General features: G+C 36.6%; 1 protein-coding gene and 1 pseudogene across 1 annotated transcript; one reads left to right on the top strand and one right to left on the bottom strand.

Annotated features, from left to right (window-relative positions):
- The first annotated feature begins 449 nt into the window (after positions 1–449).
- LOC127976643 (NACHT, LRR and PYD domains-containing protein 3-like) lies at positions 450–12,676 on the top strand (annotated as a pseudogene).
- A 466-nt stretch (positions 12,677–13,142) lies between these two features.
- lft2 (lefty2) lies at positions 13,143–15,228 on the bottom strand. Its single transcript, XM_052581230.1, has 4 exons — positions 14,944–15,228; positions 14,130–14,373; positions 13,763–14,014; positions 13,143–13,651 (listed from the first exon to the last, which is right to left on the bottom strand). The coding sequence occupies exons 1-4, from the start codon at positions 15,206–15,208 to the stop codon at positions 13,324–13,326; spliced, it is 1,089 nt and encodes a 362-aa protein (XP_052437190.1). The 5' UTR covers positions 15,209–15,228; the 3' UTR covers positions 13,143–13,323.
- Between the last annotated feature and the right edge of the window lie 209 nt (positions 15,229–15,437).

Raw genomic sequence — 15,437 nt, 5'->3', positions numbered from 1 at the left:
GTATTGAACTAGCGCAGTCCACCCTTGGCTCCGCCCCTGAGTGACATATGTTAATGTTTTATCAAGTTATTTCGCGACTAAAAGATAATAATCGTGTGTCTCATCTCATTCACGTCTAGTGCAGTAATGGCCCTATCTTAAATCTTGATCATTTTCATCTGGTGAAAGAGGAACATATTTAGTAGCTACAATAAATATTAAATGCATAGATTAACATAGTTAAATATTTGGCAATCCTTATGCAAATTGCCATTGGTGACAGCTCCAAAATGTGTAAATGTATAAATGCCTGTAACTCGAGAAGCATTAAAGACATTTTTTTAGACTGTGGTATGACTAGCCGGGATGGATGAACAGCTAAAACCAACCAAACAGCTTAGGCTGGTTAAAAGGAAAGTGAAACATTTTCAGCAGACTCCAGTATGTGAAAGGAAACATAAAATCAGGAGAGAAAAGCTGAGGTGGAAAATGTAAATCAGTTTGTAAATCGACCCATTTAATTCTGAAATGCAGAAGTAAAATGGATTTATGAACTGAATGGAGTTTGTGTTTGATGATCTTCATCGTGAGACAGAGTCAGAGGTAGGTTTGGCTCAATCAAGTGTGAATCTGCATGTGTAAATGCTTATATTTATATGAAAGAATATTTTAAAATGCTTTAGATTATTTTTTGTAAACTTTAGTCTGGCTTTAGCAGTCTCACAGAAATACAGTAACTAAAGAAAAATGATCCTGTGACAATATGTCAGCATCGATAGTTCAGTAAAGCCATAAATGAAAAAAGTCCTACAGTAATTGGTGTAAATGTGAAGTGTTTGGAAAAAAAAGAGAGACCACACAGCAAAATCTCCAGTGTTGAAATCCTAGTGTTGGGTACTTTTAGAGTAAAGTGTTAAAGGGGAGGTACAATGGGGCTTAGTTTATTCAGAGTTGTTTACAGTGTTAAAGAGATGGATCCTGATGCTAAACATGGCCTAGGTTTTAAAAAAATAATTTAGAAGAAATTATGATTTTTATTATTATTATGAGACTGAGATTTTTTGTGCTGAAAATATGACTTCTGGGTTGGTACAATGCTGCATTCCAGGCAGGTTTTTGAGCTCGTAAGTTACGATTTCAAACCACGACTAACAACTTTGTACCATTCCAGTCAAGTCACGCCAAACTTCCTGAGCGCAAGGAATTGTAGCCAGATTATTAATTTTATTATACGATTATACGTTACATTGTCCTAAAGTTGTAGATTTATAAAATTTTACATAAGCGTGCGCGTGCTGTGTGACGTATAAGCGTTTCGCGTGCTGTGTGACGTCAGAACTTGGAACTCGGAGTACATCGATCTAGTACGAGTTCACGGGTGAGAAGTCACGGGTTTGACTACTGTTCCAGTGCACTTTCACGGGTTTAAGGTCGGAAAAACACGGGTTACGGGTTGCCTGGAACGTGGCACAAGTTTCGGCTGTTTTTTTTTATCGTGGATATAATGACGTAGACGAGAACAGAAGTCCTTATATAAGCATTTCTCCCGGAAAAGCATGCCCGTGCACACATTGATCAGAGGAGAGCGAGACCACGCACATCAAAGCGCTTCAAAATCATTGTCAGTGCTGCATAGGATTTGTTCCAGAATGCCTCCAAATAAGTGAATTTTTGGATGTGAGGGAACATTTACCATTTCCCCAAGAACCCAACATTACATGAACAGTGAATGCAGTTTGTTTTTCTAGGGCAGCCACGAAGTGTATAAAGCGGAAGTTGTGGCCTAATGGTTAGAGAGTCGGACTTGCAATCGAAGGGTCGTGAGTTCGAGTCTCGGGCCAGCGAGAATTGTAGGTGGGGGGAGTGCATGTACAGTTCTCTCTCCACCCTCAATACCACGACTGCGGTGCCCTTGAGCAAGGCACTGAACCCCCAACTGCTCCCCGGGCACCACAGCATAAATGGCTTCCCACTGCTCCAGGTGTGTGTTCACGGTGTGTGTGTGCAATTTGGATGGGTTAAAAGCAGAGCACGAATTCTGAGTGTGGGTCACCACTTGGCTGTATGTCATGTCACTTTCTTTGTGTGGTCATTTGAGTGACGAATGTTTTACAAAGCCCAAGTTGCTGGATCGTTTGCTATTAAAACCTAAGATTACAAGCGGTAAACAGCATACCCCTTTATTTATAAACTGTATTTTTAATACAGACAAAGTAGGCTAAATTGACAGACTCTGCTATAAAATTCAACTTCCAGTATGCTATTCTGACAAAGTATGCTACATCGACAGAACACAGTCCCTGTGATAAAAGACCCCATTCATATAAGTACAGTCGCATCAGATTTCTATATTTTGTTGGAACTCAGCCAATAAGTGAATATATGTCAATGGAAACAACACGAAACATCAGTATTATAGCTCCGCTCACGGCACGCCTCCGGGAGCTCGGCTTTTTCAGCAAAGAATCGTAAAGATGTATATTTCTTTTAAAAATATGATAAAACTAAACACTTTTTGGATATATGAAGGATGCAGTACTACTCTATAGGTACTCAAGAATAACATGAGATTAGGTGAAACTGTATATGTTATGTACCCTTTAAAGTTGTGGTGTTGAATTAACACTAGCTAGTGTAAACAGACCCCCTCCAGTTAATTTTATTAAAGGTACAATTTGTAACATATTTGCAGTAAAATATCCACAAACCACTAAGCTAGTGTTATATATTTTGTCCAGCTGATTACTAACTACTTCATAAAAATTCCCATTCTAAACACGGGGCAGTGTGCGCCCTCTAGTGGCAGGTCCTACAACCTGATTTACATTTTCCACCTCAGCTTTTCTCTCCTGATTTTATGTTTCCTTTCACATACTGGAGTCTGCTGAAAATGTTTCACTTTCCTTTTAACCAGCCTAAGCTGTTTGGCTGGTTTTAGTTGTTCATCAAATTTTCAAATTGGCCATAACCTTTAATTCGTTGCTGCCAACTGGGGTGGCAGCAGGGGTGGCAAGGCTTTCTTTTAGGGTGGCATTTGCCAGGGCACTGACATCACCAGGATTGAGCAGACAAGAGACGAGCAAGATCGCCTATTGAGCAGCTTCAGAATGCATTTGTTTCCTTGTGCTCCGCCATCTCACGATAATAAAATAAATAAATAAAAACTTTGCGTGCAATAGTTTATACAGGACTGCTGGGAATGTGCATTGATACCCTCTGCAGCGTGTTCTTAACATGTGAGAAAGTCTTTATGCTTGCTGCAATAAATTGCTTATTTTATTTCTTCATCAAAAAGTCCACCTACAAATGTCTATCAGATATCAGATTAAAGCGTCAAATAGGTGGCTAACATTGTTGTTCAGTTTCTCTCTTTCTATGTAAGGTATAATATAAACAGTTATAGAAATTAATATATTACAGCATTCGAATATAGAAGATCTGTAAGTGAATAATATTAATGAGTTTAGAGCAGAGACTAGACTTTTACAGAATCCATTGAAAAAGTTTGTGTTCCGTTCATTACGGATGAGACAGATGGAGTCTTGAAAATAAAAAATAAAAATAGCTGTGATTAACTAATCATGACAGGTGTTGATTACAGCATTTCATTTAGAACTACTTCTGTTGTCTCAAAGGCACATGAATGCAACAGATTGGGGTTCTGTATTCTTGTGAATGCTGTCACTATGACAAGCAAAGTGTGTAACCAATGTTAACAAGAGATTCATTGTGCAGTATAAACAGCTGCATTGATTATAACAGGAGTTTTTGCATTAAACCTGAACTCAGTCAGACAACACAATGAGATTAGAACCAACAGGTTTCAAGATCTCTCAAAAAATTATCATTTAAATTACCTTTTCTTTACATTTATGTTTGTGAGTTTAATACAACAGAGAAAAGGATTGTGTGACATTTTTGTAAATAGCTAAAAACTTTGATTATTTCTTCTGTTTTTTTAACTAATTTTATAAAGCATTACGTGTAAAATGAGTCTCCATCAGAAGAGAGAGGACGAGGAGGATGTCCACACACACAGTACAGCATCTCCAGAACCCAGCTGTGTGTCTGTGAAGAGTGATGTTTCAATGGAAATCCCCCTTAATGTCAGTGATGAAGCAGTGACCTCTGACCCTGAGTGAGTGTAAATATAATTTAACTATTGGAGTGAAAGGGTTGCATATAGATGCAACAGCCACATCTTTCTTCATCACAAAGTCCAATTCAGAAGTGAAAAAAAGGAAGAGAGAAGGAGAGAAAAGCTATGCAATGTTGTGGTTTTTATAAATATAGAAGATGGCTAATAATTATCTGTGACTTGCTTCCACCTGTGTCAAATGTCTGTAAAATGTCTTTAATCTGATATCAGATTAAAGCGTCAAATGGGTGGCTAACACTGTTGTTCAGTTTCTCTTTCTATGTAAGGTATAATATAAACAGTTCTAGCAATTAATATATTAGGCCTACAGCATTCGAATATAGAAGATCTGTAAGTGAATAATCTTAATGAGTTTAGAGCAGAGACTAGAGACTAACAGAATGCATTTAAAAAGTTTGTGTTCAGTTCATTACGGATGAGACAGATGAAGTCTTGAAAATTAAAAGAAAAATAGCTGTGATTAACTAATCATGACAGGTGTTGATTACAGCATTTCATTTAGAACTACTTCTGTTGTGTCAAAGGCAAATGAATGCAACAAATCGGAGTTCTGTATTCTTGTGAATGCTGTCATTATGATAAGCAAAGTGTGAAACCAATGTTAGCAAGAGATTCATTGTGCAGTATAAACAGCTGCATTGATTATAACAGGAGTTTTTGCATTAAACCTGAACTCAGTCAGACCACACAATGAGATTAGGACCAGGAGGTTTCAAGATCTATCAAGAAATTATGATTTAAATTACCTTTTCTTTACATTTATGTTTGTGAGTTTAATACAACAGAGAAAAGTATTGTGTGACATTTTTGTAAATAGCTAAAAACTTTGATTATTTCTTCTGTTTTTTTTTTTTTTACTGATGTTATAAAGCATTACGTGTAAAATGAGTCTCCATCAGAAGAGAGAGGAGGAGAGGGATGTCCACACACGCAGTACAGCATCTCCAGAACCCAGCTGTGTGTCTGTGAAGAGTGATGTTTCAATGGAAATCCCCCTTAATGTCAGTGATGTAGCAGTGACCTCTGACCCTGAGTGAGTATAAAAGTGAATTAACTGCTGTTACAGTAAACATTTCTACAGTTGTTCAATGAGAAAAAAAGGTTATGTAAGGTTTCTTTGTGATTTATTATCTAAAATATGCTTTGTTATTTTCTGAACTGATCCTTGAATGATTAAGTATCATAAGTGTGTGAACATGAGCTCGAACATTTGAATGATTTTCTCTCAATTTTAATGGGTTTTCACAGTTTTTCCTATTCGTCTCACGGTTTCTGCAGAGTGAAGAGAGATGATGTGATCAGATCAGTGACGCCTCCTCTGACCTGCACTAACTCTGACAGTCAGATCATGAGACAGAGAGTTACAGACAAACACAAAACCAGCATGAAGAACAAGTATGAGAGATTATTTGAGGGAATCAAACTAGAAGAGAATCAAACCCTCCTGACCAGGATCTACACACAACTCTACATTATAGAGGGAGAGAGTGAAGGAGTGAATGAAGAACATGAGGTTTTACAGATGGAGAAAACACCCAGAACACAAGACACTGCAATATACTGCAATGACATCTTTAAACCCTTACATGAACCAGGACGTGAAGAGAAAGACAAAATCAAGACTGCTCTTACTAAAGGCATCGCTGGAATTGGAAAAACGTCTCTGTGCAGAAGTTCATTCTGGACTGGGCCGAGGGAAAAGCTAATCAGGATGTAGATTTCATGTTTGTTCTTCCATTTCGAGAGCTGAACTTGATTAAAGATCATCAGTACAGTCTTCATAGACTTCTGCTGGACTTTCATCCTGAACTTCAAGATCTAGACTCAGAGATTTATGATAAATGTAAAGTTGTGTTCATCTTTGATGGTCTGGATGAAAGCAGAATGACACTGATGTTTTCAGATAGACAGAAAGTTTGTGATGTGAATGAGTCTTCCTCAGTGGGTGTGTTGATGTCAAACCTCATCAGAGGAGAGCTGCTTCCCTCTGCTCTCATCTGGATCACCTCCAGACCAGCAGCAGCCAATCAGATCCCCTCAAAATACATCAACCGTGTGACAGAAATTCAGGGATTCAATGAGACTCAGAAGGAGGAATATTTCAGGAAGAGAATCAATGATGAGCATCAAGCCAGCAAAATCATCTCACACATTAGAAGATCAAGAAGCCTCCACATCATGTGTCACATCCCCGTCTTCTGCTGGATTTCATCCACTGTCATTCAAAACCTCCTGAAACAAGATAACAGTGCAGAAATCCCTCAAACTCTGACTGAAATGTACATCCACTTCCTGCTGACTCAGATCAACATGAAGAGTCAGAAGTATGATGAGAGAGATCCAGAGAAACTCCTGAAGTCTAATAGAGATGTGATTGTGAAACTTGCTGAACTGGCTTTCAAACAGCTGATGAAGGGCAATGTGATGTTCTATGAGGAGGACCTGATTGAGAGCGGCATAGATGTCACTGAGGCCTCAGTGTATTCTGGGATTTGCACTGAGATCTTTAAGGAGGAATCTGTGATTCATCAGAGAAAAGTCTACTGCTTCATACACCTGACCTTTCAGGAGTTTCTAGCTGCTTTCTTTGCATTTTATACACATGTAGTCAAGAATAATAAATTACTGAAGTTGTTTCTGAATGAAAAATATCAGCGTTACAGTTGGAAATTCTCTCTGTATGAGCTTCTAAAAGCAGCAGTTGATAAATCCGTAGAGAGTGAAAATGGACACCTGGATCTTTCTGCGGTTTCTGCTGGGCGTCTTACTGGAGTCCAATCAGAGACTCTTACAGGATCTACTGACGCGCACAGTGAACAGCTTAAAGACCATAAGAAAAATCACTCAGAACATTAAAGACATAGTCAAGGCCGATGAACATCTCTCAGCTGACAGATGCATCAATCTGTTCCTCTGTCTGCTGGAAATGAAGGATCAGACTCTGTACAGAGAGATTCAGAAGTTTGTAAAATCAGAGAATCACTCAGTGAATCATCTTTCTCCTGGTCACTGCTCAACAATCGCCTACATGCTGCAGATATCAGAGAAGGTGCTGGATGAGTTTGATCTAAAGAAATATAACACATCAGATGAGGGTAGAAGGAGACTGATACCAGCTGTGGTGAACTGCAGAAAAGCGCTGTGAGTTTTAATGGATGTGATTGGAGATGTGCCATTTTTTTCCTAAAGCCCTCCTTTACTTTTATTTTGTATTCGATTTAGATTAGATATCCAAGAAAAGTACACCGTTATAATAATCTAGACATAGTGCTGGGCGATCAAATTATAATGATAATTATCGCCATATAATTTTCCTCAATAAAGCTATAACAAGAGCACTGACTAGCAGGAGTAACAATGTGCGCAACAATACATGCAGAAGGCTTTTCGATCTACTAATCGGCATCATTTTTCATGGATTTTCTTTAGTAACTCTTACTGCACCTTGGTACTGAGGCAAAGTTGTGGGATATTTATATAAAATGTTATTGTAATGTAGGCATGTATTAAATATACAAATGGAGTAATGGAATAAAATTACAGTATTTCTTTTTATGATTAAGCTATAGAGTTATTTTTACTAAATTTATTTAGACTAGGTCTACTGTTTTTCATACAAATACCTAGAAACCATATAGTTACATTTTTGCCATGGTATTGAGGTGCTATTTCTGTGGTTTTATCTGTGGTTTTAAATACATAGTTCAGTCATGAAACTCTAGATGCCAAAGGCTGACGGGTTGTTAAAGTAACTCAGTTCAGTTCAGTTCAGTTCCTTATAATAAAAAAGAAAAAGATTACAGTGCAAAATCAACACCAACAACATTACAACAACATTAAAAACACAATAGAACATTACATAATAAGATATTGAAAGTTAAAAAGGGTATACAAGTTGCAAAAAACAAGCTGATTGGTTCATGCTGCATATATGCTCATGCTCAAAAGCGGTTTTAAAAAATAATGAACATAAATGCTATTTTGAAGAACATGGATAACCAAACACTTGCTGGTCCACAGTGACTTCCATAGTATTTTATTTATTTTTTGCTACCATCAAATTCAATATGGACCCTCAACTGTTTGGTTACCCACATTCTTCTAAATATCTTCTTTTGTGTTCAGCACAAGAAATAAATTAATACAGGTTTGGGATAACGTGACAGTAAATAATGATAGAAATTATATTTCAGGGTGATCTATCCCTTGACTGTTATGACAGTAGGCTGCATGTTTAATAGGCATACTGTCACTTTAAGACCTTCACACATCTGATATACAGGCACATATAAATTTTTATGCATCTGGTTATTTGTTAATCTAGCCACTGTGCTAAAAAAAAAAACTTGGATTATTTTGGTTATTCTCAATGTGTTTGTGAATATGTTTGGCCTTGGCATTTTTTAGAGCCTGTCTATAGCTGAACATACTGTTTTTCCACGCAATTCTAAAAACTTCCAAGATAGTTTTTCTCCATTTGCACTCAAGACTATGAGTTTCTTTCTTGAGAGATTGGGTATTAGTGTTATACCATGGCACAGTATGTTTTTCTCTAACCTTTTTCAATTTGATTGGAGCAACAGCTTCTAATATATTAGAGAAGATAGTGACCATGTTGACAGTCATTTGGCATGGGCAACAATGAGTGGGCCCGGTGACATTTTATTAGGTCAGTAAACTTCTTAATGCATCGTTTATATTAACAACGTGAATGTTAAAATCCATCAATTAGCGCTTTATCAGTGGTAATCAATAGGTCTGAATGGTTGGTGGTTGGGTTAGGTTATAATGTAATGAAGCCCCATTTACTGAAATCATGTGACTTTGGCAGATTGAAAGGCATGCCAAACAACTGTTCCGAAATGATTCATAAAAGTTTTGAAGCTTCACATAGCAGTGCTTCGAAATTGTCCTGCACTAGAACATTAAGTTGCGGGAATGCCTATTGCAAAGAAATTCATCAGGAGCAGGATTAATGAAAACAGTCCTGTGAAAGGCTCTAATACAAAAATGCACAATGAATGGTGACTGTACAAAGCAAAAGCCGCATCCCAGATATTTTGGCCGATTTAAAAATCCCGGTTGGATGCATTTTTTAGCTCCCAAAAGAGGACGTTGTAAGTCACTTTTGATAAAAGCATCTGCTAAATGATTAAATGCAATGTAAGTGTAACTCAATCTACTGTCAAATGTGCATTTCTAAGTGACAAAAAATGTAATGCACTGCAATATTATTATTTTAAAATTGTATTGATTTGAAACAATATCACTCCTTAGAACATGCAGAAACTAAGGAAGAAATACATTTTTCTGTTAAGATATTTATTTTGTCCAAAAATGGCTTGAAAATTGTAAAGAATTAAAAAACAATTTGTCATGTTCTTAATTTAAGGAGTAGGTTAGTTTAAAACCACAATTAATGGTCTGGTTTCTACAACTTTCACTTAGAAGCAAAAATCTGACTTTAAACTTCATGAATTATTGATTTTATTGTGATAATTTTTGGGCCATATCACTCAGCTCTATCTAGACAGGTACTGCAGTTGAGAGTGTCAATTTATATTCAAAGAATTACTTTATCATGATACATTCCATCTCACTGATTGCTACTATTAAACAGACTGTTTTTGGCTACTCAGGCTATTAAAGTAAATGTGAAATGATCAGGAATCTTGTTAATAATAAATTTAAGACACTCTTTCCAAATGTTTGCAACAGCACAATCTTTAGACTATAACACATCTACATTTAGAATATTTAAACCCGACTGACCACACTTATGTAAACCTTTTTGAGATTATAGTAATTCAAATGTTACTCATTATTAATTTGATCAATGTGTAATATATCAACACAGACAACAGTAATTTATTCAATCATATCTTCTGTATTGAGCCATATTTCCTCTTGCATTGCAGATTTGCTGACTGTAATCTCACTGATCAGTGCTGTGAAAGTTTGTCTTCATGTCTACAATCATCAGTCTCACTGATAGAGCTAGACCTGAGTAACAATGACCTGCAGGATTCAGGAGTGAAGCTGCTCTCTGATGGACTGAAGAGTTCACACTGTCAACTCAACATACTGAAGTAATAAAACAGATCAAACTTCACTTAGTTATGAAATTAAATATGCCCTCTGATCTGGTCCTGATCTCCTGGATGGTTGTAATATGTTTGTATTTGCTCTAGCCTGTTTTCCTTTGATTAATTAAATGTTTGTTGTGGGGAATGGAGATCATCTGCTTCATCAACATTGAGTTAAACACTAAACCCACAGTTACTTCATCTGATCTAAACTTGTAATCAGTGATCTGTGGATAAAAATGCCAAATTGAATGAATTAATAATTTGATTTAAAGCAAAATTACAGGAATCTGAAGACTCCTGTGTCTGTATCAGTTTTAGATGATCTCCAGTCTCAGATGAAGTAATATTGAGTGCTTGTGTGTAGATTATCTGGCTGTATGGTGACAGAGGAAGGCTGTGGTTTTCTGGCTTCAGCTCTGAGTTCAAACCCCTCACACCTGAGAGAGTTGGATCTGAGCTACAATCACCCAGGACAATCATTAGTCAAGCTGCTCTCTGATCCAAACTACAGACTGAAAAAACTCAAGTATGTTCAACACTAACAATCATCACATGTGTTTGTTCATGAGTGTGCTGTAAAGTACATGTGCAAGCTGTTAAAAACCGTTACAGTTGATAGATTTTTGACAGAAAGATTAAGAAAAGGGTTCGTATTATGATGCAACCATAATAAAACATATATTTTAGACAAATAGTCTTAGTTAGATACATACAGAGTTGGATTTATCTCCCTTACAGTCTTAAACCTATTTTCAATTTAAAAACTAAAAATTATGACTGATTGTATAATAATAATTAGTAATAAGTACTTTAATGTGTGTGGATTTGAATGGTCTTCTCTTTATTTATGTCATTATCATATAAAATGTATTTTTATAGTGTGGATCATGCAGGAGATTTCAGGATTAGAACAGGAATACAGAAATGTAAGTTTCTACACTTTTTAATAGTGAATGATTTATATTTTCTACACCCTAACTCTACAACAAACCTTCACAGAAAGTAATTTGTACATTTGATTAATTAGATTGTTTACATTACAGTTGATAGATAAGTGAGAAGCAATATAAGTCAAATTAAAACACAGATTTTAATCATTATTTCTTTGTTTTTTAATAATGTATTTCTTCTTGTGTTCAGATGTATGTGATCTCACACTGGATCCAAACACAGCAAACACACATCTCATTCTGTCTGAAAGGAACAGAAAGGTGAAACTTGTGATAGATAAGCAGCAGTATCCTGATCATCCAGAGAGATTTGATGAGTTTCATCAGGTTCTGTGTAGAGAGAGTCTGACTGGACGCTGTTACTGGGAGGCTGAATGGAGCGGAGAGGGGGTTAATATATCGGTGACATATAAAGGAATCAACAGGAAAGGATTGAGTGAGGACTGTAGTTTTGGATACAATAAAAAGTCCTGGAGTCTGATCTGTTTAAAAAATAGTTTCACTATCAAATACAATAATAAAAGAACAATCTTATCTGCCTCTTCATTCTCCAACAGAGTAGGAATGTATCTGAACTGGTCGGCCGGCTGTCTGTCCTTCTACAGCATCTCTGACACACACACACTCACACACATACACACATTCAACACTATATTCACTGAACCCCTCTATGCTGGATTTGGGGTTTATTTTGCCAGCTCAGTTTCTCTGTGTTAGATTAAAAATAACCCTTTAAGAAACAAGAGTGAAAGTGAAAGAAAGCATCATGCACTAGACGGACGTCATCAACATTTTCACTCACGTCATTAGCTGTCTCTTGTGCATGAGTGGCATTCTGAGAATGTAATTTATTCAAGTAAAAAGATGTCCAACTTTTAAAAACATGTCTCAGGTATGCATGTTTTTTTATTTTATTTCACTGCCCTGCATCTACTGTACATTTTAGTGAATGTCCTATGTGGAATTTTCAAGCCTGTCAGGGACATGTAAAGTTGAATGGCTACTGTAATCATCATTAATTAACAAATTAATGAGGTAAATGTATGTATCAAGTTGTAAACCTATTAATCTGTTGATTAAGTGTGGTTTGTCTGTTACAGCGTTTTTCTGGAGTAATGTTTGAAATGCATAAGTGTGTCTTTCTTTTTCTTTCAGTATATGTTTCTTCTTCTTTTTAAGTTTTGTATACTACTGTACTACTGTTCAAAAGTCTGGGGTCACTAAGATTGTTATTTATTTTTTTAAGCAATCAATATTTTAATAAGGAACAGCGTTTTTCTGGAGTAATGAAATGTATAAGTGTGTCTTTCTTTTTCTTTCAGGATATGTTTCTTCTTTTTTTAAGTTTTGTATACTACTGTACTACTGTTCAAAAGTCTGGGGTCACTAAGATTGTTATTTATTTTTTTAAGCAATCAATATTTTATTTTACTCTGCATTAATTAATTAAATTGATTAAAAGTGGCAGTGGACTCAATGCATTCAATGATCAGCTTAGACCTTGAGCTCAAAAATATTATGGGTTGTTATTTTATCATGTTACTCAATGTATGAAGAAATGTATGAGCTGATGTTCTGAGAACAGGAGGTATTCAGTGAGTGAAAATGTAATATTTTTTATAGAGAAAATCTAATTAAATAAAAGGCAACATTTGTGTTAAGAGCATTCCAGTGATTCCCTGATTCATTTAAAAGAGGGAAATACCGCTGTTTGTGGTACATGTTGTATTTCAAGTATCAATATTAGTGACGGCGTGGGGACGGTTTGTATAGTTCAAATGTGTGTGAATCCAGTGCAGTACATTTATCTCACTACCAGAGGTCTCTGTCACCCGCTTCTCGTTCAATGTTCAATGTAGTTTATATAAGCGTATAATACTGAAACAAAAAAATATAACTCATACGATTCATTTTTTAATAAAAAATGAAAACATGACTCATAAACATAAAATTACTTATTTTATTTGTTCAGAAAACACATCAAACAACAGGCGATTTCAAATGCCTATAATACATAAATGAATAATTCATAAATAATTAGATTTTCAAGTGCTCAGTGGGGAACTGTAAAATGTGAATGTCAATAACTATGAGACATATCATTTAAATCATAACATCACTTCTCATTTGTGAGCAAACATCAGTCTCAGACTGGAGGGATTTTGTCCATGGAGCAGCCACACTTCTCAACAATCATATTGGGGAACTCTGCCACCTCGATTTCAGTGTAATCTCCCTTCTTCACCAGGTACATCATGGGCAGCGGTGCGCTCTCCATCACCGCACAGGTCCTCTGTCCGTATCCATAGTAACTGTGTTTGGGCTGCTTGCATCCTCCTGCACATCTGAAGGCCTGGTACCCGGCCGGCTCGATGATCCAGTACTGAGTCCAGGTCAGCTCGCGGAAATTAATGAAATGCTCCTCCCGGCAACACTTGCTGCTGTTTGGGCTGGAGTTACAGTTCCCCTGTGATCTGTTGACATGGAAATAAAGGATTTTAGTTGAGGAATATATGATTGACAGGTATAAAGTTCAATGCAAGTCATGTAAACTAAAGAAGCTGCAGCTTAATAACAATACTCACCCATATTCATCCAGGTTTAAAGTGTAAAACACAAGCTCAGGTGCACCCACATCCTTTTCCAGGGTGTTTTCTTTCGGGTCCTGTGTGGCAAAGCGCACTCTTTTGGCCATCTCAGCCGCATAGCTACCAGGTCTCTCTCCTTCAGTCCACACCTCCAGATGCAGAGGTGCTTTCTTCTGGGCTTTAGACCAATAATGAATGGCCTGAGTCACGTCAAAGCTCCTCCAGCCAGACTCATGGATAGGAACCAGTCTATTAAAATAGTGAATATGGACACATAAGTTCCCATTCATGCATTATAAAATTAAATACTGTTATTATTTGTGCATTTATTCATGTTTTTATTATATGTGGGCATCTGATGTACCTTGAGTCAATGAGTGATGTTCTGTTGGAGCCGTTTGCCAGCACCTCCACCCAGTAGATGCTCACTCTGGCATTGTTAATGGGTCTGTGGTGCCTTCGCTCAGGTTTGGATGGATTCTGTGCAGCTGTCTGGAAAAGTTTCAGTTCGGCCATTGTGACCTCAGTGTTTTCTTGCAGTCGGGACTCCATGTCGAACACAAGACGCTGACGGGTTGTGTCGGAGTACTTGATTTCTCCTTTAATATCTGACAGAAACCGAGAACACATTAGATTATAGTTTATGGGAGATGCACTGTAAAAATGTATCATCTTAATGTTATGGCATGCTTTTTTGGTATTCAGCATAATCATTTTAACTTGATATTCTTAATTAGTAACTAAATCCATAGTAGTCAAAAAATTGCTGTAATGATATAAATTGTAACCTAGACAACATTTTAAGACATAAAGTAAGCAATTAATTGAAAGAGATTTTAATGGTAGAATTTGGCCACAAAGTTAATTAGTTGCAACAGTTAATATGAACTCAATTAATACTTTCACAGTAATTAGTTGCAATAGTTAATATAAGATTTTCACAGCAATTTTTAATTGCATTTTTATTTATTTATCATTTCGAAAGCATACATGACAAAGAATATTTAGCATTCATTTATTATGCAACAAATTTTAAATGTAATTAGTGCAAGGTCCAGTAATTTGTAGTATTTATTATTGCAAATTTTTGTTACCAAATACACTTACTAATATTAACATATAGATACAATGCACACATTTAAAAACTTTTTCAATTTCATTTAGTAAAAATAACCCACCTGCATTCCCATGGATGCCTCTAAGAATTCCCGCCAGGCTTGGCAGAGATCTCCTCCTGCGCTTGTGATGGAGTTTCAGCATGGACAGGTATTTGTTCTTGATATGAGCTGGGATGACTAGATTTTCCAAATCTCTCTTCTGAATCCTGGGGAGATCAGTTAGTCCAAGTTTTTGGAGCATGGCCTGCTTCATATCCTCATGGTCGAATCCCTCATTGAGTGAGATCACTGTGGCGCAAATGAACAGCTGGATGAGCAGAGCCATGCTTGATGAAGTGATGCCAGTGTCGCTCTCCTGATGAATGACTGACTCTTGAGTCTCTCAGGGTTTATATTCAGTGGCCCCCTCCCTCCCCCCTCCTCGTCTAGCTCTTCACACCTCTAACAAAGAGACACCCTTCAAAGCTATGCCCCATTTAGACCACCTATTGTTGCTCATTACTTTAGTTTTTCAGATGTACACTATGTTCATCATATATATATATATATATATA

This window comes from Carassius gibelio, chromosome B17, assembly GCF_023724105.1.
Source record: "Carassius gibelio isolate Cgi1373 ecotype wild population from Czech Republic chromosome B17, carGib1.2-hapl.c, whole genome shotgun sequence".
Lineage (NCBI taxonomy): Eukaryota > Metazoa > Chordata > Actinopteri > Cypriniformes > Cyprinidae > Carassius > Carassius gibelio.
The sequence above is the reverse complement of the archived record's forward strand: the minus strand, read 5'-3'. Positions and strand labels throughout refer to the sequence as shown.

What these genes read in the sequence shown, in the direction of transcription:
- lft2 (XM_052581230.1), bottom strand. Translation starts at nt 15,208, where the DNA reads ATGGCTCTGCTCATCCAGCTGTTCATTTGCGCCACAGTGATCTCACTC. An exon ending in AGGCATCCATGGGAATGCAG is followed by an intron (nt 14,374 to 14,943) that starts GTGGGTTATTTT and finishes GGTTTCTGTCAG; the next exon opens with ATATTAAAGGAGAAATCAAG. An exon ending in TTAAACCTGGATGAATATGG is followed by an intron (nt 13,652 to 13,762) that starts GTGAGTATTGTT and finishes CCATGTCAACAG; the next exon opens with ATCACAGGGGAACTGTAACT.